The sequence below is a fragment of the Esox lucius genome, chromosome 10 (assembly GCF_011004845.1).
Source record: "Esox lucius isolate fEsoLuc1 chromosome 10, fEsoLuc1.pri, whole genome shotgun sequence".
Taxonomy (NCBI): domain Eukaryota; kingdom Metazoa; phylum Chordata; class Actinopteri; order Esociformes; family Esocidae; genus Esox; species Esox lucius.
Window position 1 is genome coordinate 2,662,383 of NC_047578.1, and position 25,896 is coordinate 2,688,278.

The following is a 25,896-nucleotide window of genomic DNA, read 5'->3' on the forward strand; positions in this document are numbered from 1 at the left end:
CTCTCCCTGCATGTCTGCCACAGTACCCTGGGAGGGAGGAGAGGGAGGGAGGAGAGGGAGGGAGGGAGGGAGGGAGGGAGGGAGGGAGGGAGGGAGGGGAGGGAGGGAGGGAGGGGAGGAGGGAGGAGAGGGAGGGAGGGGAGGAAGGAGGTCTTTATTGCTCTTGTTGAAGAAGAAAGGAAGGAGAATAACTGGGTTGGGGTTGGAGATGAAGGCACAGATTCCCATGTGACACACAGGTGATGTTTCTCTGTGAGCAGTAATCCTTCTCTGTGACGTAATGCCATCATCCAGACTATTCCAGAAGCATTTCCTCTGGTTTCACTGCTAGGGAAAGTCTACTGATGGTTCCTAGCTGTCTTGCTTTGCCTGAGGTATTTCCTCCGCTAGATATTTGAAGTATATTTGTGTTTCCAATGTTCAGTAGTTGATGTATATAAACACATGCATGTTCCCTATGTGAGAAACTGAGGTCGAAACACAATACACAAGCGTGAGTATTGTGCAAATGGGACACTTAAAAACATTTCCACGTGTTATGTTTGGTGATCTTGATATTGTATCTTGACAGACATGACTCAAAGAGCTTGTCACAGACAGACAGACAGACAGATTACTGGGGCTTGTTACAGACAGACAGACAGGTTACTGGGGCTTGTTACAGACAGACAGACAGGTTACTGGGGCTTGTTACAGAGAGACAGACTGACAGACAGATTACTGGGGCTTGTTACAGACAGACAGACAGGTTACTGGGGCTTGTTACAGACAGACAGACAGGTTACTGGGGTTTGTTACAGAGAGACAGACTGAAAGACAGACAGGTTACTGGGGTTTGTTACAGAGAGACAGACTGAAAGACAGACAGGTTACTGAGGCTTGTTACAGACAGACAGACAGGTTACTGGGGCTTGTTACAGACACCCTTAGTAAATAGTGAGAAGGGAAAACGTGGGTGAGAATAGAAGAAAACCGGGAGGGAGGGATGTGTGTGGGGGGGGTCATAGAGAGCGTGTTAATCATCTGATCAGCTTGTTGCCCTGCTTCTTCCTCTATTAGATACCTAGTGGTCAGAGTAAAAGCTGCAATCAGATAGAGAAGAGAAGGGAGTGAGGGAAGACAGAGTAAAGAGAGAGGAGAGAAAGGAGGGAGAAGAGAGTTTAGAGAGGAGACAGAGACCGAGACAAGAGCATATAGAGAGGAGAGAGGAGAGTAAAGAGAGAGTGGAGAGAGCAGTGAGACAGAGAGGAGAGAGACAGAGAGGAGAGAGAGACAGAGAGGAGAGAGACAGAGAGGAGGGAGAGACAGAGAGGAGAGAGAGTGGAGAGAGCAGTGAGACAGAGAGGAGAATAAAGAGTGAGTGGAGAGAGCAGTGAGACAGAGAGGAGAGAGACAGAGAGGAGAGAGAGACAGAGAGCAGTGAGAGTAATGAGAGGAGAGAGACAGAGAGGAGAGAGAGTAATGAGAGGAGAGAGAGTGGAGAGAGAGGAGGAGGGGCACAGCCACAGTTGCCTTGTTTAGAGGGACGTACAGCTGCTGGATGTGAAGGACTGAGGGAGTGTGTGTGTGTGTGTGCGTGTGTGTGTGCACGTGCAGGGAGCCATGTCTTTGTGAATGTGTGTAGCAGTTTCTTTTGTGACAGACTGGGAGTGTGACAGTGTTGGAGCTGGAACTGTGTCAGTGTGTTGGTGTGTGTTGACGGTGTTGTAGCTGGAACTGTGTCAGTGTGTTGGTGTGTGTTGACGGAAAGAAGATGTGTTATGTGTTATGGCTGGAAAGAAGATGCACGCTTTACTAACAGGGATGAGAAGGTGTGACGATGAGACTGAATGAATGACTGAGATGTTCAGGTAATGTTTATGGTAAAGCATAAGTGACTGTGTGTGTGTGTGTGTGTGTGTGTGTGGGTGTGTGAAAGGCAGAGAGACAGAGGGACCATCCAGAAGTTTGTTTTTGGGACTCTTCCTGCTGCTGGATTGTAGGGGACAGGGGCGCGGATTACATCATCATGGGGAACAGTAATCACAAGAATAAGATGGGGGTCCCTGTTCTCAGAAACGGACCCTCACCTCACCCAAACCCTCAGCTCCACTCAAAGTGGTCTAAACCTAGTCCGGAACCGGGGAAAACCAAAACCTTCTGGCACTTTGGCTGGGCGGATAAACCCAGAACAGGTAGGATGGGACGCTGGATATTATGTGATGTTTCTCACTTGTTGTCCATTACCTGATTACCTGTTTTCATTCTCACATAGCGTAGCAGATAAAGGTGTATCATAGTGTGAAGATTTGTTATCATTTAACCTGGCAAAGCTTTCTGTCAGGTAGTCATATTAAAAGGTTATCGTACTGAAAGCTTCCTGTAGTTTATTACAATAACAGGTAATTGTACTGACAGCTTCCTGTAGTTTATTACAATAACAGGTTATTGTATTGACAGCTTCCTGTAGTTTATTACAATAACAGGCAATTGTACTGACAGCTTCCTGTAGTTTATTGCAATATGAGGTAGTTGGAATACTTACCGTGATGCAAGCTTCCAGATCTGCTGTTTGGACGAAGATCCAATACACTGTGTGTGTGTGTGTGTCATAGCAGTAAGCCTTTTGGGATTTGAATGGACAGTGTTCTCATGCTGACACTTCCTTAGTCAGCTCTGAGGGTACGACTAACGTGAGACGGAGGTTTGTTTCTGTAAAAACACAGAGTCTGCTTTAAGTTTTCATTTCCCAGTGGGATTATTTACCTCCTGACCCATGAGAATGTGTGCTGCGATTTTGAGTTTGTTATTGTGTGTGAGAACAAGCATCATACATGGGTCTACTACTGTGAACGGGACAAACATTTCTCAAAAGTCTGGCTCAGCCACTATAATGTTTTTTGTCATTAAACTTTTCTGAACTTTTTATTTTTGGTGTAGGTGTTAGGATAAATTTAGGGTAAGGTTTAGGTATTGGGTTTGGGTTAGGATTTGGGTTTACATTAAGGTTGGGTTAGCCAAATATGATGAGCAATCAATGTGTGTGTGTGTAGGTTTGTAATATATGTGCATGTGTATGCGTGTGTGTGTGTGTGTGAGGTAGTGTAAGTGTGAGTGGAAAACTATTTAGGTCCAGCACAGATAATTCCCAGACCAACTCATTGAACAGTCTTTCCTTGGAGCAAAATAGCAGCACAGGTTCCCCCAAAATATATTCACATTCCACAACACAATTCCACTTATCCAGTCAACATTTCCGTTCGGATTTAAAACATGTATGGATCCATCTTGGCAGTGGTGGATGGTTCACATTTCACAACATGTTTCATGTTCCATTAGGCTCATCAGACAGTAACACAATAGCCCTGGCCAAGTCCTTGATCAGGATCATTGGAGACTTTTTTTTCCCAGGAATGTTTTTTTCCCTTGTGCACCTCTCTCGGCAGAATTCAAACTTCGATGGAAGTTCCTTGCCTGAGCCAAGATACCCATGATTTCCATGGTAACCAATAACCCATTGAGCTCTTAATTGGATGTTTTCGTCAGACACTGTAGTCAGTGTAGATCTTCCTCCCTCCCCCTGACCTCTGCTATCCTGCTTTGCCCTGTCCTGTGTTATTCTTCATTTGTTGTGAAGGTTTATTCAGAAGCCGGGCAGTGTCCTGTGTTATTCTTCATTTGTTGTGAAGGTTTATTCAGAAGCCGGGCAGTGTCCTGTGTTATTCTTCATTTGTTGTGAAGGTTTATTCAGAAGCCGGGCAGTGGGAATGCGTTCCAGCATACTGGCTTTACACATGACCACCCATCCCACCACGACAACAACCCCGCCAGCCCAGACGTTCTCGGCGCACTGAACAACGGCGGGCCTTTTGAGGAGCTTCGCCCGTGTCTGTCTTAGTCCATCGTCGTGGAGGGGGAGGAGTCAAGGGTGTTGACGAATGAGGAAGCATTTCCATTATAGGTCAATTATACATTCAATCGTCGTCTACAGTTTATACCGCTGGTTCCTTATTGAGGATGGAAACAGTTTTGTATGTCGCTTACCAGGCTTAATAACGCTGCTTTATAAGTGTTCATAACTGACTATTACCAGTGCTCATACGTGTTGCTATCTATATAATAATGTAGATTGCAGAGGGTGCCCGGGTTGATAATGTAGTTTGCAGAGGGTGCCCGGGTTGATAATGTAGTTTGCAGAGGGAGCTAGGTTGATAATGTAGATTGCAGAGGGTGACGGGTAGATAATGTAGTTTGCAGAGGGTGCCCGAGTTGATAATGTAGTTTGCAGAGGGAGCTAGGTTGATAATGTAGATTGCAGAGGGTGATGGGTAGATAATGTAGTTTGCATAGGGTGCCCAAGTTGATAATGTAGTTTGCACAAGTTGCCCGGGTTGATAATGTAGTTTGCAGAGGGAGCTAGGTTGATAATGTAGATTGCAGAGGGTGACGGGTAGATAATGTAGATTGCAGAGGGTGCCCGGGTTGATAATGTACATTGCAGAGGGTGCCCAGGTTGATAATGTAGTTTGCAGAGGGTGCCGTGTTGATAATGTAGATTGCAGAGGGTGCCGTGTTGATAATGTAGATTGCTGCCAGACACAACCAAACACATCACACCGTCCCTTTCGGTTACCATGCCGCTATGAAGGCCGGCCCACGGTTCACTGACCCGAATGCTCTCCGGGACCAAGGTGGGTGATGCTCCACATGACCAAGGTGGATGATGCTCCACATGACCAAGGTGGATGATGCTCCACATGACCAAGGTGGATGATGCTCCACATGACCAAGGTGGATGATGCTCCACATGACCAAGGTGGATGATGCTCCACATGACCAAGGTGGATGATGCTCCACATGACCAAGGTGGATGATGCTCCACATGACCAAGGTGGGTGATGCTCCACATGATGGGTGTCTTTCCCACATTGTACATCAGTGCTGCAGTGTCTCCTCCGATTAATACGCAATGTAATCAAGCAGGCCAGGATGTAACAAGCTGAAGTCCAACTCAAAGATCCATATGTCACCGTCACCTTCTGTGGATCAGCAAATGGGGAGAGGGGCTGCAACATATACAGCAGAGAAAACACACAGAGTGGGAAACAGAGAGAGGGAGAGAGACTGGGAGAGACAGGGGGAGATGGGGGGAGATGGGTGATGGAGGGAGAGACAGGGTGAGAGACTGGGAGAGACAGGGGGAGAGACAGGGGAGACAGGGGGAGATGGGTGATGGAGGAGGGACAGGGGGAGATAGGGGGAGATAGGGGGGTGGAGGGAGAGACAGGGGGAGAGAGAGGGGGAGAGACAGGGGGAGATAGGGGGATGGAGGGAGGGACAGGGGGAGATAGGGGGGTGGAGGGAGGGACCGGGGGATGTTATGGAGTACATAACTAACGTCATGTGTGACTCATTTGCTGTATACAGCTGCGTGTTGTTGCGTGTGATGTGTATGTGTGTGTGTGTGTGATGCATGTGTGTGTCTGACTCATTTGCAGCAGACTTCAGAGGCTCCCTCTCCTTGGGTTAGGACAGACAGTCCTCTGTTTGCAATAGGGGATGGTGGTGTGTGTGTGTGTGTGAGATGTGTATGTGTGTGTGATGTGTGTGTTCATGTCGTGCGGGGGGTTCTGGGCTCACCATCTGACCGCTACAGGGACCTTGTTCCCATCGTGTCACGCCTGAACAGACTTTGGTATCGTGCCAACTCGCAATTCTGGTCTTTGGGAGTCTGGACTAAAGCTCCAGCCTGACAGATTGCAGGCCTGTCTAAAACCAAGGCTCAGCCACTATGTCCAGCTCAGTCAGCAGTCATGGACAGCCTGATGATTCCAATAAAGTATTTCAAATGTGGTGTGTGTGTACTTGTTGCGATTGGCAGCTGCAAGAATGCAGACAAACAGACATACAGACAGGCAGAGGCACACAGAAAGACAGGAAGACAGACAGAAAGAGAGGCAAGACAGAAAACCTGATAGGCAGTCAGACAGGCAAGATGGAATGAGTGAATGAGATGACAGAAGGCACTGAGGATGAGACTGGAAAGGTTAAAAATTGTTCTGAATCACATTCTTAAAGACAGGATGTGTTTGGTGTCATATCCCGTGTCCCATTATCCTTCAGGATTATGTTCTTTGATTTCTATGTGCTGCCGCTAAGATGCTCTTTCCAGTCCCTGCTTTGAGGAGAGCAACTGAAATTCTTTTTACAAAAAGAGATGAAAAAGTCAGGATGAACAGGACAAGAAAAGTGAGAGAGGGGGAGGGTGGAAGGAATAGAAAAAGATGGGATGTTAACGAGAGAGAACAATTTGATTTCAGTCCGCAGTTAGTGTCTCTCCATTTCTGAATGTCCCATTGTCACAGTCCCACAAAGAGATTAGACACAGCACAGAGTCCCACAGAGAGATTAGACACAGCCCAGAGTCCCACAGAGAGATTAGACACAGCCCAGAGTCCCACAGAGAGATTAGACACAGCCCAGAGTCCCACAGAGAGATTAGACACAGCACAGAGTCCCACAGAGAGATTAGACACAGCACAGAGTCCCACAGAGAGATTAGACACAGCACAGAGTCCCACAGAGAGATTAGACACAGCACAGAGTCCCACAGAGAGATTAGACACAGCACAGAGTCCCACAGAGAGATTAGACACAGCACAGAGTCCCACAGAAAGATTAGACACAGCACAGAGTCCCACAGAGAGATTAGACACAGCACAGAGTCCCACAGAGAGATTAGACACAGCACAGAGTCCCACAGAAAGATTAGACACAGCACAGAGTCCCACAGAGAGATTAGACACAGCACAGAGTCCCACAGAAAGATTAGACACAGCACAGAGTCCCACAGAAAGATTAGACACAGCACAGAGTCCCACAGAGAGATTAGACACAGCACAGAGTCCCACAGAAAGATTAGACACAGCACAGAGTCCCACAGAAAGATTAGACACAGCACAGAGTCCCACAGAGAGATTAGACACAGCACAGAGTCCCACAGGAAGATTAGTGACAGCACAGCCAATGTGGAAAACCTACTGGCCTCATTCCCTTTTCACAACATGAAAGGTTGTGGAGACACCCGCTTTTATCCATTGCTGTGAGTCATTCACCTTAAAGGCCTGTCTGTAGCACACCGTTTTAAAGGCAGGATCAGAGTCCTTATGGGATTTTACACAGATGGAGTTTCCCTTTCTTTTTCTCATGCCCACGGGCAGGAAGAGAGAAGAGGGTGCTTGTTCTTATTTTCTGTGAAAGAAAAGAAGCTTGTGACGCCTCTAAATTTTTATGGTTAAATGTTCTTGTCCTACATTTAGTTTTGCAGTCAACTTAGTTGTACTCATAGCTCTTTAAATCAAATGTACACAGCAAAGGTGTCCTCCAGCTAAACCAGGATGTGTACAGACAGGAAGGATGGGGAACCCTTTCCTGATTATCCCCAATGCCTTTAAAAACACGTTTTCCCCTTGATGTCAGATGGTTCCACATCCGGAATGAAGTCTATGGCCCACAACTGTAATCCAGTTCTTTTAACATCCCCTGGAAGCTTCACCAAACTTTGGCCACAGCTAGAAATCAACAGTGGCAACCAGGGAATGGTTTCAGCAACACAACAGTCTGCCGAGCTGCATTTCTGTCATGAAAAAAACTGGATTCACCTAAACTACGACCACTATATCTGTTGATAATGTAGACATTGTTTACCCTCAGTTAGGCTGCTCCATTTTAGATCTAACAAATGTTACAAATGTCCACAGATTATCAATGTGCACAAATGCTATGTTACGTCGTTACCCAACATTTGCAGGCTAACTTTTCCAGTCTTTATGTAAAGTTTCCAACAAACGCTAGCTTGCTACCTTCGAAGGTAAAAAATTGCATGAATGCTATTCCAATACGAACCTGCCTGTAAGCCCTACCATTAAAAAAAGCCAATTGGGCAGGAAACCGCCCCACCTGGATGCAGGTTTGGTGAAGTACAGCTAGCTAGGTAGTCCGGTTTAATGGCCGTCATTCGCGCAGTTCAGCGCTTTTCATGGCTACAGTGTTATGAAAGGATTCACCTCTCCGGCACGGTCACTATTTGTTGATTTGGTTGAGATCAGCAGAGGCTGTTGTATGTGAAGACGCTACGCGTGACGAGAGGAAAGACAGTGTGCTCAGCGGGGAACTTCGCGGGTTGATTGTGTAAAATGCCTTTCAGTAATGCAACTGGGCTCAGCGTGGTGACTTCCTGCATTAGGACGACTTAAATTGAGTTAAAGCATTAGAAGACCTGGAGACAGCATTACCGCAGACCGAGAAAAAAGCTCTCTAATGCATGGAAACACACACAATAGTCCACTTACAAATAGAACCACTAAAAGACACAGACGTGGGCGCAAGGCATTGGCCAGCCTCTTGGGCAATATAATGGTCGTCCTTGCTAACCGGGGACCTGCGCGGTGGCAGTAACTCTCTCATTACAGCGGTCTCATTTCTTAGAGTGACGCACTGCATGTTTGGAAAGTGTCCGGTAAACAGCTAAAAGCGGGCGTACAATACATACCAGCGTGTCCTTTTTCTATATGAGATCCCAAGGCCTTGGCTGAGTCTTGATTACTGAGAAAACCGCTTAATGTCTTGTAATGAAATCACTTGAGGATATGTTAGAAGGAAAGGTACCAGGAAGAACCTTTTGAGCAATCCACTTCTAATAACAGTACAATAGTAAAGTTGTAAAATGTGATCTCTAATAGCGCAGAAAAGCAGTGAAATGTGATTTATAATAACAGTAACAATACAGTAGAGTAGTGAAATGTGATTTCCTAATACATGAAGGTAGTAAAATGTGATTTCCTAATACACGTCTGTAACGTAGTAAAATGTGAATTCCTGATACATGACAGTAAAGTAGTAACATGTGATTTCTAGTAACAGTCAAATAGTACAGTGTCATCTGTAATAACAGTACATTAGTGAAATATGAACTATATATGAACCATATATTGCCATAAGTTTGTTCTGGACTGTGATCTGTTTAGTGCACTAGTGGTCAAAAGTAGTACACTAGATGGATAATAGGGTGTCATTTGGGTGCAGGTGGAGGAGAATGGGCGTTGTTAAGAGGCTGGTACTCAGACTACATCTCTTTTAGGAAGGGTTGAAATATTGTATGAGTGTCTGACCTTTTCTTCTATGTTCCAGAGCTTTAAAGGGACAGTCCTGAATTCAGCCAGCATGGCCTGTGTAGAAGCCTGTGTTGATGAGGTTGTTGTTTAAATAAATGAGTTTAATGAGTCTGTGTTCACCGGCCGTGGCTAAAAGGATTTTACTGTGGGAGAAACAACGAGTTTATGGAGGATTTATTTTGTCAGACTTCAGTGTTACAATGATTCCAGACTGGCGCTGAATCCAGTGGGCACAGACACACACGCGCACACACACACACACACACACACAGAGACGCACGCACACACACACACACACACACACACACACACACACACACACACACACACACACACACACACACACACACAGAGACGCACGCACAAGCACACACACACACACACCATATGCATCTGCATGCACAAGCCATACATCTCTCTCTTCATCTGTCTCTCCTTTCTTCTCTCTCTCCCTCCCCTCCCTCCCTCCCTCTCCCTCCCTCTTTTTCTGTTTCCAGTAAATGGAAATGAAGAGCTCATCTGCGGCTCTGAGGCCCCAACCTTCCTTCCTGTCTCTCGACCGTGCTAATGTGTGTGTGTGTGTGTGTGTGTGCTGTCAAACTCAGGCATGGTGTTCATATTTACCTGGTTTGGTGTGATTCTGGTCCTCCAGTATTACAGTATGTCCCACACCTCAGAGACTCAGGATAAACTCAGGACTCAGTATGTTTCCACCCCATGTCCCAATCTGCATCTTAAACTATCTCAGCTTTAAAGTCCCATTTTGAAAATGTCATCGTTCTTAAAGTTAATTCAGGACAGTGTACGTTCGGGCTCTTTGAACTTCATACCGAAATTATGACATCACACTATATATTTATATATCACACTATACATTTCTGAAAATAACTACAACATGTTACGTTTCTAACTGATTTCCCGGTACCCCCCCCCCCCCCCCCGACCCTTTAAACCAGGTGGGAAACCAATTCATGTTCCTAGAGTAGATTGACTGAGGATGGTCCAGGCTCATCGTTTTTAAGTTAGCAAATCCGGATTATTCCTGTGAAAAAATATTGTCCCAAAAATTACTTTTTATTTTCACTGGGCCATAAGATGGATGTTTGGAGAAAAACATAATGTTTGTGTTAGGCAGACAGTGGGAGAAATGACCAGGACAACAAAACTCTGTAACCAAGACTTCAGGGTTTATTCAAGGTTTATTTACCTCAACTTTTGGCAAAAGAAAGTAATACAAAATGTAGCTACTCTGCGCAATGCACCTGTGTCTCCCCTCCAAACACTCCTGCCAATTCTCCCACAATCCATCCTGGTTTTACAGCCAGTCGAATAGCCTTTCAAAATAAAGGTCCCAGCAATAAAAGTCACATATAAATAAAAGGAAAATACTGAATATATGATTGCTTTTTGGTTTACCCCTCCATCTGCATGCCCATGTTAAGAACTGTTCCCATATAAGTTTTTACACCTGTCAGAGTCCTTCCGTGTTCCAGCTTTATAATGTGACATTAGTGGCGTTGTTGCATATCTTCCACATTGACTGGGCTGCATTCCTCTGTGCCATGGCCCTGCTGGGGAACACTGGGCCCTGCTGGGGAACACTGGGTCCTGCTGGGGGACACTGGGTCCTGCTGGGGAACATTGGGAGAACACTGGGTCCTGCTGGGGAACACTGGGGGAACACTGTGCTGTGGTCCTGCTGGGGAACACTGGGTTCTGCTGGGGAACACTGGGGGAACACTGTGCTGTGGTCCTGCTGGGGAACACTGGGTCCTTCTGGGGAACACTGGGGGAACACTGTGCCGTGGTCCTGCTGGGGAACACTGGGTCCTGCTGGGGAACACTGGGGGAACACTGTGCCGTGGTCCTGCTGGGGAACACTGGGTCCTGCTGGGGAACACTGGGGGGACACTGTGCCGTGGTCCTGCTGGGGAACACTGGGTCCTGCTGGGGAACACTGGGGGAACACTGTGCCGTGGTCCTGCTGGGGAACACTGGGTCCTGCTGGGGAACACTGGGTCCTGCTGGGGAACACTGGGGGGACACTGTGCCGTGGTCCTGCTGGGGAACACTGGGTCCTGCTGGGGAACACTGGGGGAACACTGTGCCGTGGTCCTGCTGGGGAACACTGGGTCCTGCTGGGGAACACTGGGTCCTTCTGGGGAACACTGGGGGGACACTGTGCCGTGGTCCTGCTGGGGAACACTGGGTCCTTCTGGGGAACACTGGGGGAACTGTGCCGTGGTCCTGCTGGGGAACACTGGGTCCTGCTGGGGAACACTGGGGGGACACTGTGCCGTGGTCCTGCTGGGGAACAATTTAAATCAGGCTTCTGACCTCACCACAGTACTGAAACGGCCCTGATTAAAGTTTTAAATGATATATGATATACTATATACTGATTCAGATAAAATAACAGTTCTGGTTCTATTAGATCTCAGTGCAGCAACCCTTATAGATGCTGGAAAATTGGGTAGGACTCTCTGGGACAGTCCTTGATTGGTTCAGATCTTATCTAGATGGCGTGAGTTACTTTGTCACCATTGGTAATCATGAATCTGATAGGATGGCTATGACATGCGGAGTTCCACAGGGATCAGTTCTCGGACCGCTTCTGTTCAATCTCTATATGTTACCTCTAGGCCAAATTCTACAGAACAAAAAATTAACTACCACAGCTATACCGATCATACTCAAATATATGTGGCTCTCGAATCGTATGAAAACAGCTCAATAGACTCTCTGTATCACTTATAGAGCACATAAATACCTGGATGAACCACAATAGTCTACAATTAAACCAAGATGAAACTGAGATTTTTGTGTTCGGCAACAGTATTAGTAAAGAGCTGGATTCTCGGGCCCTTAAACCCAGGGATCAAGTGCATAATCTTGCGGTTCTGATAGTCTCAGTTCTCACATTTAACATTCATATCAAAGCGGTCACCGAAACAGCATTTTATCATCTTAAAAATATAGCCAGAATCAAAGGCTTGGTGTCCAAAAAGACCAAGAGAAGCTCATCCATGCTTTTATCCCTAGTAGGGTTGACTACTGTAACAGCCTCTTAACTGGACTGAAAAAGACTGTAAAACAGCTGCAGCTCATTCAGAATGCTGCTGCTAGAATGTTAACCAGGACCAAGAGAACAGACAGTCAGTTAGAGAATAGATTTTAAAATGGTGATTTTAGTTTATACATTTCTGAATGGTTTAGGACCCGAATACGTTTCAAATATGTTTGAAGAACATAAACCAGACTCTAAGACTCTTAGATCCATGAACATAGGTCAGCTAGTAGAGCCCAGAGTCCAAACTAAACATGGAGAAGCTGCATTTAGCAGTTATGCTGTACACAATTGGAATAAACTACCAGAAGATCTTAGACGTGCCCCAAACATATACATTTTTAAATCCAGGTTAAAAACACTACTCTTTTCACGTGCCTATGACTGAGCACTTAAACTTAACCACACTGTTTTGCCTTATAGCTTCCTTATATTTGTTTTTATCCCGTTTTTACTCTTTTTATATTTTCTTATTCTATTTTTTATTATTATGATGTTCTTTTGATGTTTTCATTTGATTATGTTATTGAATTTTTATATTTTTCATTTTCTTTGTAAAGCACATTGAATTGCTTCGATGTATGAATTGTGCTATATAATTAAACTTGCTTGCTTGCAAGTTTATAAATATGCTGTTTATCTGTTAGCATTAGCTATTTCCATAGAAACATTATTTAACTGTTACATTAGCTGCTGATGTTAGCATGCTATTTCACTTTTGGCAACAGTGGTCACCATATAGACATTGTTAAGCTGTTAGCATTACTTGTCTTTATATAAAAACAGTTTAGCATGCTAGCATTAGCTGTCACCATAAAAAACATTGGTTAGCTGTAGCTATATGAGCGTTGTTTAGCAGCTAGCATCAGCTATCACAATATGTTCAAGAGGTCCCTGTGTGTGTTCACTGGGGTTTATTGCTGACTACATTTGAATTCTCTCTGTAGCCATGCTTGGACATTTTTTATGTCAGTCTCAGGGGGATCAAGAGATGGCAGAAGGAAGGGGTGGCCCATATTTAACAACCAAAACCTACACCCAATGATCTGTATAGATTAGCAGTAAACAATTGTGGATCAAACTGTATAGGAATTGAATGGTTACACATTAACTCACCCACTAGTACCATTCAATGCTCTTAAGACATAATTATTAACCCTTAGAAATGTTTATTAACTGTAAGAGTTCACAAGACATTGAAGTTAATAAGACATTAATAAGACATAGATGTTCTCTGCAGAAGCACACAAAAAGATTCTCTACAAGAAAAAAAAGTTATATTTCTGGTTTTGGAATTAGGTTTGGTATTGTTAAAAGGCTTTTTTCAAGAAACAAAAATTGGTGCGTGCGTCAAAACAAGTAAAATATTTTAACATTTGCCTAATCCTACCAAAATCTTTAGGTTTGAGGTTAAGGTTTGGGGTGAAATTGATCTATTTGTTTTTGGGATTAGGGTTTAAGAAAGTATCTAATAGTAGAAAAACTAAATGTGTGTACATGCGTGCAGGGTGTGTGTGTGTTAGGCTGGATCATTGTGAGCTCGCAGGGTTTGGTAAACAACATGGTGGGCTGACAGGAGCTCACAAAATCCCTAAAATTCCATTCGAAACCCTGGGAGCTTAACATAGACACAGACTGTACGCTGCAGTACCCACACACTCTGTATAAATAGAATACCTCCTCTCTCTTATTGTCTTTTTACTCTCTTTCTGTCATTTTCAGTCACTCTTTTCTCTCTTTTTTGTTTCCTCGCTCTTCCACATTCTGAGTGCTGTCATGGGAGATTAGTTTGTAACTTTGTTTAATTACATTTTAGAAGAAAAACTGCTAAGTGAGATCCGAGGCATCGACGAGTGCATTCTCCAATTACAGGCTGTGTTCACGTCTGGCCCTTGTGTCTTCTGTCCTGTTATTTAAACTGGAGGATTTCTGACAGGATGAACGGTGCCATACAGAAACAGATATTAGTCCCTCTCTCATTCTTTCCCTCCTTCATTCTTTGTCTTTCTCTCCCTCTCATTTTCGCTCTCCCCCTCTACTCAGCTGCTGTGTTGGTGTAGTCCTGGTGTAGTCCTGGTGTAAGACAATCAGGGGAGTCAGTAGAGTGCTATTGATCTATTCCCCAGAATAAGCATCAGAAGGTTGATTGTTACTGCTCTCTGTTCTCTCTGAGTTATGACCGAAATGGTTGATGTTTGCATCAGTCTTTCCAACTATAACCTCCTGCTTTTTTTCTCTTCTTGGTCTTTCTCTTGTGACACATTCATATATGGTGTTAACATGTTTCCTTATCTGGGACTCCTGCTGTCCATCTTTCCAGTGGTGTGTTTGTGTGTGTGTGTGTTTTGCTCTCTCTCTCATTCTTCCTCTTACACACACATTCACGAGGTAGAAACATTGTTCTGGTTCTCTCCCACTTCACTGGTCTTCATTTTCACCTGATGGGCAGGGAGGGAAACAAATGCAGTTTTATCAACACACATTATAAGCTGTCCTGGGAATATACACGCACACTCACACTCTCTCTCTGACTGTAAATTGAGTATACACATGTTATCAGCTAATCTGAAATGTGCTCTCATGTTTATAAATGTTCCACTATGTGTTGGCAGTGTTACTGGTAGTGGTGACTGACAGACTCAGACTCAATGGTAGAAATGTACTGTAATGTTATGACACTCCTACTGTCCAATAGCATACATCTTGTTCCCCAGTCCCGCCCGCTCAAGATACTCTCATCTATTCTTTGCTTTTCATATTTTGAATCAGTCGAGGGAGGAGAGAGTGGTGTACAGGAGTGACCTCTACTGGTGAATATAGCCCATTACATCTGTTTTAATGCTGTATGGATTCAGCTGTTGTTTTGTACAATTTAATGGCAGACTGCAAAACCAATAATTGATTAATTAAATAATTGTGTTATACATTCCCATCCTACCTGGATTCCTTCAGACATGTAGCAATGTGTACAAAGTCTCTTTTATTTCCAATATAATTATCCCAAGTCCACACACTTCGGAATATTCCAAGGACAACTTGTGAGGGGGGTTGTCCTTGGAATATTCGTTTTTTACATTTGTTTTATACAGTTACCCTCCACTGATCCACAGCCAGTTATCACCAATGAGGTATTTTAATGTAGGATGGGATATTCAACTTCATTGGCTGATCATTCCGGGTTTCATCCATCCATCTCTAAGGGCAAGAGACAATGCATCTTCTGTTCACCTTGGATTGGAGAACATTTTAATGGCTTTTAGGCCAGTTAAATGACTGAACTCGAAAAACAACTGTCTTTACCACAAACAGATTTTCACTTTTAGAAAGCCTATAAATAAAAACATTCTGTAAATGTTTTTTGGATGTATGATTCATTGTGATGCATGGAAAACAGGACAAGTCGGGCTTCCCTCTAGGACTGGGGTTCCCAAACTTTTTTGGCCGACGACCCCATTTGGATATCTAAAAATTCTCGCAACCCCAATCATGTGAAGAAAGATTATATAATCGTATTTATTTTTATTTGAGGCTAGAACAGTCAATTGTAAAACATTCTCCCCAACCCCATTTTCATATCAGGTGACCCCACATGGGGCCACAACCCCTAGTTTGGGAACCTCTGCTCTAGGACATGGGGGGAGTTTGGCCTTGATTGGTTGACAGGTTGAAATACTACCAATACTAGCAACTGACTCAAAATTCATAAAATGTCTGCAGTAAAACAATTTGTTGTCCGTGCTGAGTGTGTGTGCGTGCGCACTTGGGGGATGCATGGTTTTGGAGGCATCTCCCACTAACTCCCCCCTCCTCCCCCCAGTCCAGATGGTGTCTCTTTAGTTCTCCAAATAAATATTAATATAAGGGGGTGTAGCACAACACAAGCCCCAGAGGAGGGCATAAAAGACCACCAAACTTATTTCAGACAGCCATTAGTAAAGGGCAAGTGTCTGGGTTTGACAGGGTGTGTGTTTTGGGCAGAAATGGGAAGAGAGTGAGTGTTTATTTGTTTTCCCCCTTACATGCTTATTCAGAAGAATTTGCACATTTTGATAAACTGTACCAAGCTCATGGTGTAAAACACCCATTCTGGCATTTGCGATTTACTTAAAAAAAAAATTATAATCTAAAGAAATGTTTCTCATGCTTAAAGAGACCTTTAAGATGAAACTGAACTGACATTAAAGGGAGACCGTTAGCGTGTTAGAGGGTAATAAAGAGGGCGAGAGTGAAAGAGAGAGCGAGAGAGAAGTAAGGAAGTAAGGACAGTAGCAAAAGACACTGAACGTGAAGATACGACAGGAGAGTCCCAGGATTAGGTCTTTAGGAGGTGAAAAGACAGTAAGGTTAAGACTGTAGTAGGTTAATCCTTACTGGCAGTAGGTCCAGCTCTAAAGCCACTCCGTGGAGGCCTCAGCTTAGCCCCCACCCTCCCTTACCTTTTACCTCATTGCCAAGCACCCCCAGGCTGGGTGTCCAGAGCAGCTGGACAGTCTGACAATAGAGTATAATGTTTTATTTGAGTTCTACACAGGTTTTATAATAAATCATAGCTTATCTGCATTTTACATTTTAGCACTTCAGCAGACGGTCTTATCCAGAGCAGCTGAGCAGTTAGTGTGTACATCTTAAGGTACAGTAGTTACGTGGAACAACCATGCAAAACACTAAAACATTTTCCTTTTCATCGAGACGACATCCGGCTGTAATATCTCTCAGTGGAGGCAGATGAAGGTGTACAGTCTGTCCATATAATACATATTCACTGTGTTCTGCACGGTGTTACACTGCGTTCTGCACGGTGTTACACTGCGTTCCGCACGGTGTTACACTGCGTTCTGCATGGTGTTACTCTGCGTTCTGCACAGTGTTACACTGCGTTCTGCACGGTGTTACACTGCGTTCCGCACGGTGTTACACTGCGTTCTGCATGGTGTTACGCTGTGTTCTGCACGGTGTTACACTGCGTCCCGCACGGTGTTACACTGCGTTCTGCATGGTGTTACGCTGCGTTCTGCACAGTGTTACACTGCGTTCTGCACGTCTACCAGTAACTAATAACATCTATGAAATAATCCAAGCCGGACAGGACAACTGAAGGACACAAACTGTGTTGGGATCATATTCCTCTCGCTGACTTTGTACTTAGCCCAGCTCCAGCCTGGACCAGGGGGCTAAATTATCTTGAATAAATGTGGCCATTGAGCAGTCAGACCGACGGTTTCTGAAGGGACACGAGACTGAGTTTGTGTGATGTGAGGACTATTTATAACTCTGTCCACACGCTGGAGGGGATTATGTAAGAGCAAGAAGCAAAACAAAAAACAGCCTCACTCACAGACTATATCCCTGGCTTCTCCATTCTCCATTGACCTCTGCATGGGTTGTCTGGGGCAGTTGGAGTCACGTGCCGGGGATGACCCTTTCCTGGGACCCAGTCTGTTCTACTGGGTCCCAGTAATGGTGGATGTTGGGTTGGGTTGAGCGCCTATGCCTGTAGGACATACACAGAACCAAATTATAAATGTAACACTTTTACTAATTCTAACTGTAAACCTTGTCCTAAACTTTACTCTAACCTTAACCTCAAAAAACTAAACCTAACCTAACCTAGGCCTAATTCCTAACCCTAAACCTAACATGTAATGCCTAACCCTAGTTCCAACCATACTCCCAATTGTAACTTTTGTCCTAAACTTAAAACTTTAGGCCAAAATATTTTGCAAAACAGGGACAAACAGGGACTTATTTATCATAAGCTGAACTCAAAGATCTAAGACTTTCAATATGTACACAAAAGGCCTATTTCTCTCAAATACTGTTCACAAACCTGTCTAAATCTGTGTTAGTGAGGCCTTTTATTGTGGCCAGCCTAAGGCACATCTGTGCAATAATCATGCTGTCTAATCAGCATCTTTATATACCACACCTGTGAGGTGTATGGATTATCTCGGCAAAGGAGAAGTGGTCACTAACACAGATTTAGACAGATTTATGAACAATATTTGAGAGAAATAGGCCTTTTGTGTACATAGAGAAAGTCTTAGATCTTCGAGTTCAGCTCATGATAAATGGGGGCAAAAACAAAAGTCTTGTGTGTATAATATTGTTCAGTGTATGTCCAGAACCATAGAGGCAGACAGTGTCCCACTGTGCGCTGGGCTCTGAAGGTGATGAGGCTCAGTCCTGGCTATTCCCAGGATGGGAGACCAGACGCTGCTGGAAGCGGTGTTGGCGGGCCAGTTGGGGGCAGTCTTCTCCCTGGTCTAAGGATCACTCTCCAGGGCAGTACATTTGATATTGCCCTGCATAGCGGGTCATTTTCAGGATCCTGACTGTGGTCATTAAGGATGTCATGGTACTGACTGTTGGAGTAGCAACACCGTAAGTGTCCTGGCATTTAAAAAAAAAAATCTTATCTTTAATCATCCCCAGCTTTCAATAGAAATGGCTCATTCATTTACAGTTTCCTCCAGGACAAAGACTAAGAAAGGTTTGAAGAGAAGGTCTTTTTCAGGAATAATCTCTCAGGGTGTTTTTAGTCAGTGCTGTCTGTATGTATGAGCCAATGCAGCCTCTCTTAAAGTCAGTTGGCATTAACAGAGAACTCCTGGGGGAGTGTGTTCTTACATAACAATATTAAAACAGAAACAAATGACTAATGGGGGCTTTTTCCTTGTCCCTGTTTTGCAAAATATTTTGGCCTAAAGTTTTAAGTTTAGGACAAAAGTTACAATTGGGAGTATGGTTGGAACTAGGGTTAGGCATTACATGTTAGGTTTAGGGTTAGGAATTAGGCCTAGGTTAGGTTAGGTTTAGTTTTTTGAGGTTAAGGTTAGAGTAAAGTTTAGGACAAGGTTTACAGTTAGAATTAGTAAAAGAGTTTTTTTGTATTGGACTGTGAAATTTAGTGTCCCCATTTAGATAGATCAATAAACGTTTGTTTTTGTGTGTGTGTTAGTGTGTAGGTGTTAGTGTGTGTGTATGTGTGTGTGTTTGTGTTCAACAGACGTTTTGCTCTGGGGGTTTGTCCTTGTTGGACAATAGAGGGGTTCTAAATAAGGGAGGGAGAGATGGATAGAGGGGGGAAAGAAGGATGATGGGAGGGGGGAAAGAAGGATGAAGAGAGATGAGCAACATAAAGAAGGACGAGAGATAAAGCAGCTTGCTCAGAGTGAATGCAGGTCTTATCGTGTCCACATTACTTAGTATCATCAGTCATTCTCACGGGTGAGCAGGGGACAAGAACTCATGACGCTCCAGGATTTAGGAGACATTAACAGACCCCTGCAAAACGAACAGCCTAAAGACCCCTACAAACAATTACAAGACAGCCTAAAGACTGACTACAGATTCGACAAATAGATTAGTGTCTTTCGTCATTCCACAGACACTTTCATCCAGAGAGACCGGGCACTTGATTCCTGTCATCGGGGCTTTGATTTCAGTCCACAGAGGATGAAATAGAAGGATTTTTCTCTTCTCGTTGTCTTGGTGTTGTTAGTGCAGTCATGGTGGTTTATCTGAGAAAGAACATTCGCTCTCTGCTTTCTGTCTTCAAGAAAAAGGGTGAGTAAGAATAGTAACTCACTAGTTTTGTGAAAGTTGGATACCTTGGTCATTTGATTGGTAGCCAAGTTACTGCCGTCTGGTTAGAAGTTTGCGAGTGAAAAAGGTTTTGACAGACTCACTCTGAGGTCTTGCCCTTTTCTATCAAATTACGGTTAACAAAGTTAACATATGAAATTATTTTAAGATCATTTTTTTCATAGATCATTTTGCAATTTCAAATGGAGTTATAGGACCTATGTATCTTTACACCCAAATAATGCAAAATAATTTGATATGGCAATGAAAGGGCTTTAGTGTTATTGTGCATAAAAGCGGATTCTACAAACTTAACAAGTTTACCAGAAGTGTTGTTTACTTTTATCTCAGCTATACATCAGCTTGTGGTTGTCCTACAGCAAAACTAAAACCACCCCTCCAGAGACTAATGAATACAGGACATTATTTCAGATTTATTTTGCCCCAACTGTTACATTTAAGAAGTTTATTTGTTAGTGCACCTAACATAGGTGATATAACCTTTTTACCATAACTTAGCATTTGGTTAATAGTGGTCGCCTTACAGCTAAACTAAACACATCCATGTGTTCCAGAGACTCTGCTGAATCTAGCAGAGTTACTTTTGAGTTTGTAGCGCCAAGCATTAGGTCATGGCGATTGTCTATCTGAAAAGACTTTGGACAAATTGGTCTGTAGCACCTTCTGTGTATCAGAGCGCAAAATGGAGACCACCAGCTTGTTCCCCTGGCTCTCCCTTTTTGATCAATAAGAACAAGTGGTTCAGTATTTACAGACGTCAATCTCTTCTGGCTACTCTACCTTGGAAAAAATACAGCAAGTGAATGCATTCCTCTAATGGAATACATGAATGACTTGTATCGGCTGATTCTCAAGATGCCGCACACAGTAAAAACAAATTCTGTGGCTCGCACAAACACTCAGGGAATTATAGGAAAAATAATGAGTTGATCTAATTTTGGTGTGGCTGCATGACAGTGGTCTTGAGGGGAGTGTAATGTTTGACAGTCACTGTTAGCAGTAGGCGTGAGGTGAGGTTTTCTGTTTGAGCATTCGGCCTTTATTCAATTTATGCTGTGACTGGTATCACCGAACAAACCAAACACGTGTCAGAGAACGCTGATGGAGAAGGATGGAAAATGAATAGATCTTACATTAGAAACAATGTGGTATGGCGAGGCTATTGTAAACGCAGTGGAGATGACAAGAGCTGTGCTTTCAAATACTGTAATGCAAACACACAGACATGCACACACGCAGACGGACACACACAAACACACACACACACATTAAAGACCCAACTAATCCTGCCTGACATGAGCTGCGGTTCTTTGTTAAGAGGAAACGGATAATGTTTTATGGTCTCTGCTGATACACCCTTAGACAAGAGGAGGGGCGTTTTCATTTGTAATCAATACGAGTGATGGTGGCGGTCCACAGCCTATTAGGGTTTTAGCCACCTACAAGAGTATATGCATGTCTGTACTGGGCAGCTGAGGGACTGTGCTGAAGGCCTTGAGAGGCGGGGCACGTCGTTGTGTTAACACGCAACGTAGCCAGCGTTTCACCGCGGATGGATTCCTGTTTCCTAGGATGAGCCGGTCCTGGGGGGTCAGATGGGGACACATTTTGATTTCCGCTGTAGAATTACACACCTGGTTCCACTAATTACTGGTTTAATGATGAGGTGATTAGTGGAATCTGGGGTTAGTTGCAGGCCAAACCAAATAATGTGCTCACCTTTGGATTCCCAAGTCTTGGATTAAAAACTTGAGGATTAGCCTGGAGGATTTAGGAGGATGACTCTCTGAAGGGGTTGGATTACCTCGGCGTCCCCAGACTGAACTAAAAGGTCTTTATGAGGTATTCCCTTTCTGCCTTTTGTCACAGGAAACAGAACAGCCCTCAGTCTCATCCAACTGCTTACATTACTGTATGTGTGTGTGCGTGTGTGTGTGTATGTAGGGGTGTGTGTATTTGTGTGTCCAAGGGCCAGCGGGTGAGACAAGTGCACACCTGTATGTATATATTCTCAGAAGACAGACAAAAGCCTCCCGGTCTGTTACTTTGGGAAACTCCTGTCTGTGACTGTGGTAAAACTCCGGTCTGTGACTATGGCAAAGCTCCTGTCTGTGACTGTGGTAAAACTCTGGTCTTTGACTGAGGTAAAATTCTGGTCTTTGACTGAGGTAAAACTCTGGTCTTTGACTGAGGTAACACTCTGGTCTTTGACTGAGGTAACACTGCAGGCTTTTGTGGAACCAATGTTATCTGAGTTGGTGTCTGGTACTACCTAACAACCCAGCAAAACCCCCTGGTCAAACTAGTTTACAGTCTGGTGTCTGGTACTGCCTAACAACCCAGCACCACCCCCTGGTCAAACTAGTTTACGGTCTGGTGTCTGGTACTGCCTAACAACCCAGCACAACCCCCTGGGAATCCTACTAAACACAAAATCCTCACGTCACCAAACTCCTGTTGAGTTCCCAGGCCGCTTAGCATCTTTGTCTCGGAGCCATGCCGGTGTCCCAAACGCCACCCTATTACTTATGTAGGGCATCACTTTTGACCGGATCCTCTGGACATAAGTGCACTACCACAAGGGTGCTTTTTGTGATGCCTCACTGGACCAATCCAGATTACTCCCTTCCATATGGACAACCCGAAGGGGGGGGGATCCGCCTGGAGATCAGCCTGCTCCAGCTCTGTGGGGTGGCTGGATGGTCACCCAAAAATACACACAGACACAAGTTCTACTGGCTTGTGCCCTAAAACCCAGCCTTGGGCCTCGAGGTCACAGGTCGGGGATATACCGTAGAGGGGGAACAGAGCGCGTCTCATTCTCAAACGTCTCCATCCCACGAGGCCATCGGAACTCAGGGTCAAGGGTCACATTTGCATTTTGGTGATTGGATTTGCATTAGTGATTACGTTTATTACCTATAGTGCTCGCACCCAGCACTAAACCAGTGCTGCTAGTCCCCAGCTAACTAGTGCACAGGTACACCAGAGTGTTCACTACTGAAACCTCACTTACCCCATCTGATCACTACTTTATCACGGCAGCGTTCTACCCATCTAGCTTGGCATTATTGGTGTGAGTTATTACAGTTAACACTTTGATAAGTGATCTCTCTTCCTCTGCCCCCCTCTCCATTTCATCCCCTCACCCCCTCCCCTCACCCCCTCCCTCCCTCCCCTCCTCCCTCCCTCCCCTCCTCCCTCCCTCCCCTCCTCCTTCCCTAGCGGGTCCAAAGGCTCAGGATGAACAGAGGAGGCTGGCGGTTCACTACACAGCCTCCTCCCAGTACCAGGAGAACGTGTTTGTGGAGGGCAGACGGCCACAGCACATAGAGGACCTCCACACAGAGGCACTGCAGGGTTTGAAGATACTGCAGCAGGAAGGTGACCACAACCTGCACACACACAGGGATACACACACACACCTGCCATACACACACAAAGGGATACACACACACACCTGCCATACACACACACTCACACAGATCCACCCACACACACCTGCCATACACTCACACAGATCCACCCACACACACCTGCCATACACTCACACAGATCCACCCACACACACCTGCCATACACACACACACACATATACACCCACACACACCTGCCATACACTCACACAGATCCACCCACACACACCTGCCATACACACACACACACATATACACTCACACACACCTGCCATACACACACACAGATACACACACACCTGCCATACACACACACATATACACCCACACACACCTGCCATACACACACACACACAGATACACACACACCTGCTATACCCACACACACACAGATACACACACACACACACCTGCCATACACACACACACAGATACACACACACACACGTCTAACAGACATCCACACTGAAGCAATGGGGTTAAACACTACAAAATATGTTTTCTCAGAAATGCAAAACAATATGCCAGTTAAACAGAAAAATATGTGGGTTGTTTATATTTGCAATTGTTCTACTTTATTGAAGCATTATTCTGTTATATTTTTGTTTTTAACAAATGTCTTGAGGTTTGGGCAGAATGCAGCGATCACTAACTCACGTCGTGCAGTGTTTTGTTGACCACCTACCGCTAGAGCTTAGCCTTTAGCAATCGGCCTCGCTAAATCTCTGAGACAATCCGAAAATGGGATAAGAAACCACTAGCAAAAGTCAGCGCGGGAGGGGAGATTTCTTGCGCAAAAATGATCTTCTACATAACGTTCACTGCTGACAAGCGTACAGTATGAATATGATGATCACTAATTGGTACTCATCTGAAAGGGGTGCTAATTTCTCTAGCATTTAAGCACAAACATCTGACTGTACCTGCTTTGGTTTCTCCAGCAGAACATGGGAATGGAGGGAACTTTCAGGACAACCATGGCAATGCAGTAAGTAGTATTCTCTTTGCAATATGGCTAAAAGCGGTCAGTCAGGTAGCCGTCTTGGTTAACAATATAGCCGCTAAAAGTGGACTTTATAATTACCATCTGGATATCGTAACACAGAGCCAGATAGAGACGGGAATCCCATCGGAACCTGGCTCCTCTCTAGGTTTCCTCCAAGGCTCCTCCTCCTTTATCAGTTTTTTTCCCCAGCACCTCTGCTCTCTGGGGTTTCAGGGGGTCCAGTCGGAGCAGGATGCGGACTCCCAGGACAGGGAAGGACCTGAGGAGTCCAGAAACTCTGCGGATAATTCATCCTCCGCGTCCTCAAGACCCGTGCTGACAGCACAAGGTAGAGGAGATAAACGTGTGTGTTTATAGGAAGAACAGATTAAGACCCAAGCACCATGTCTCACAAACACAAACACACACACAGCTGTAGATTGTTTGGTCTCTATGAAACGGGTCAGGGTCTGTCGCTGCCTAGCAAAGCATTGCCATTCTGTCCTCTAAACCCAGAATTATTCACTCATTCCCATTCAGTCTCCTTGTAATTCACCACCAGCCCTCTGAATTCCTAAAGCTTTAACCATACAAATATTTCTATAATTCTTTTAATTATCCCCAAAATAACCATCTTTCACTATTGAAAAAAATGTCACATCCTCTTTCTTCTCACCTCTCATCAACACTTTCATCCCGCGACTCATCCGCACCCTCCACCCCCGTCTCCCCATTCCTCCTGTGCTAACCCAAACATGTGCTCCTCTATTCCTCCTAGGGTCGACCTTTAAGCCTCTGAACCCAGTAAAAAGACCGGAGAAAGCCAAGAAGAGGATCAGAAGGACTACAATCATGGGCATACCGCAGCAGATCCACAGAGAGCTGGGTACGTACAGGGTCAGGTCACGTACAGCAGCAAACTTATCTGTGCACCCAAGTAAACATGTTAAATCTGAATGCGCCTTCCAGCCCTGCGCAGGGAGTCTGCCTATGAAGTTCCTTCCCCGATAACTAACGCCCCAGACATACAGAGCAGCGATGACCAACCTGACATTGTGGTCATCCCCACCATCGATGGAGAGACTTCACGAACTAACCAAGATGGAGCCCGAGTTCACCTATCAAATCTGGAGGTGAGGAGTTCAAAAACGTTTTTTTGTTTTGTTTTAGAGTCATATTTAGATTTACAGACTGATAGTAGTACATCCTAATTGTAACTGCATTGAAAGTATATCAAAACGTTGGTTTCTTAAGGATTTATTTAAACAGATATCACTGTTTGTGGATTATCTGAATTATCTGAATAGGCGTGCAGAGAGGAGCAGCTGTTGAGACGCCACCTTCAGAATGTCTACAGGGAGGACCAGGGCTTTACTCCCCACCGGGGACTCAACTCCCATCTGTCCCCCACCCAAAGGCCCAAATCTCTGGCTGTGCCGGGCATGACCTCCTCAGCTGGAACCCCCAGCTTCCTCCAGGAGCCACAGGTGGGTCTCAGTTCAAAGTGTTTGTTCCAAACCAGGGATGTTGTTGGTTGGAACTAAACTACGCTTAGTATCTGAACGACTAAACTCAGAACTCAGATCCAAATATATCTATAAGAGAGGACAAATTTTATGTTCTTATGTGGCAACATGGTATCCAACTCAACAGTTGATAAACAATCTCCAT

The 25,896-nt window shown here is 44.7% G+C and overlaps 1 protein-coding gene across 1 annotated transcript in view; it reads left to right on the plus strand.

Moving 5' to 3' along the window:
• kiaa1522 (KIAA1522 ortholog) overlaps window positions 1-25,896 on the plus strand; it is a 42,980-nt gene that overhangs the window by 10,598 nt on the left and 6,486 nt on the right. Inside the window, 6 exon segments of the mRNA XM_029122799.2 lie at window positions 23,050-23,208; window positions 24,182-24,228; window positions 24,460-24,574; window positions 25,004-25,111; window positions 25,195-25,358; window positions 25,533-25,712. Of these exon segments, the coding sequence (XP_028978632.2) occupies window positions 23,050-23,208; window positions 24,182-24,228; window positions 24,460-24,574; window positions 25,004-25,111; window positions 25,195-25,358; window positions 25,533-25,712 (773 nt within the window).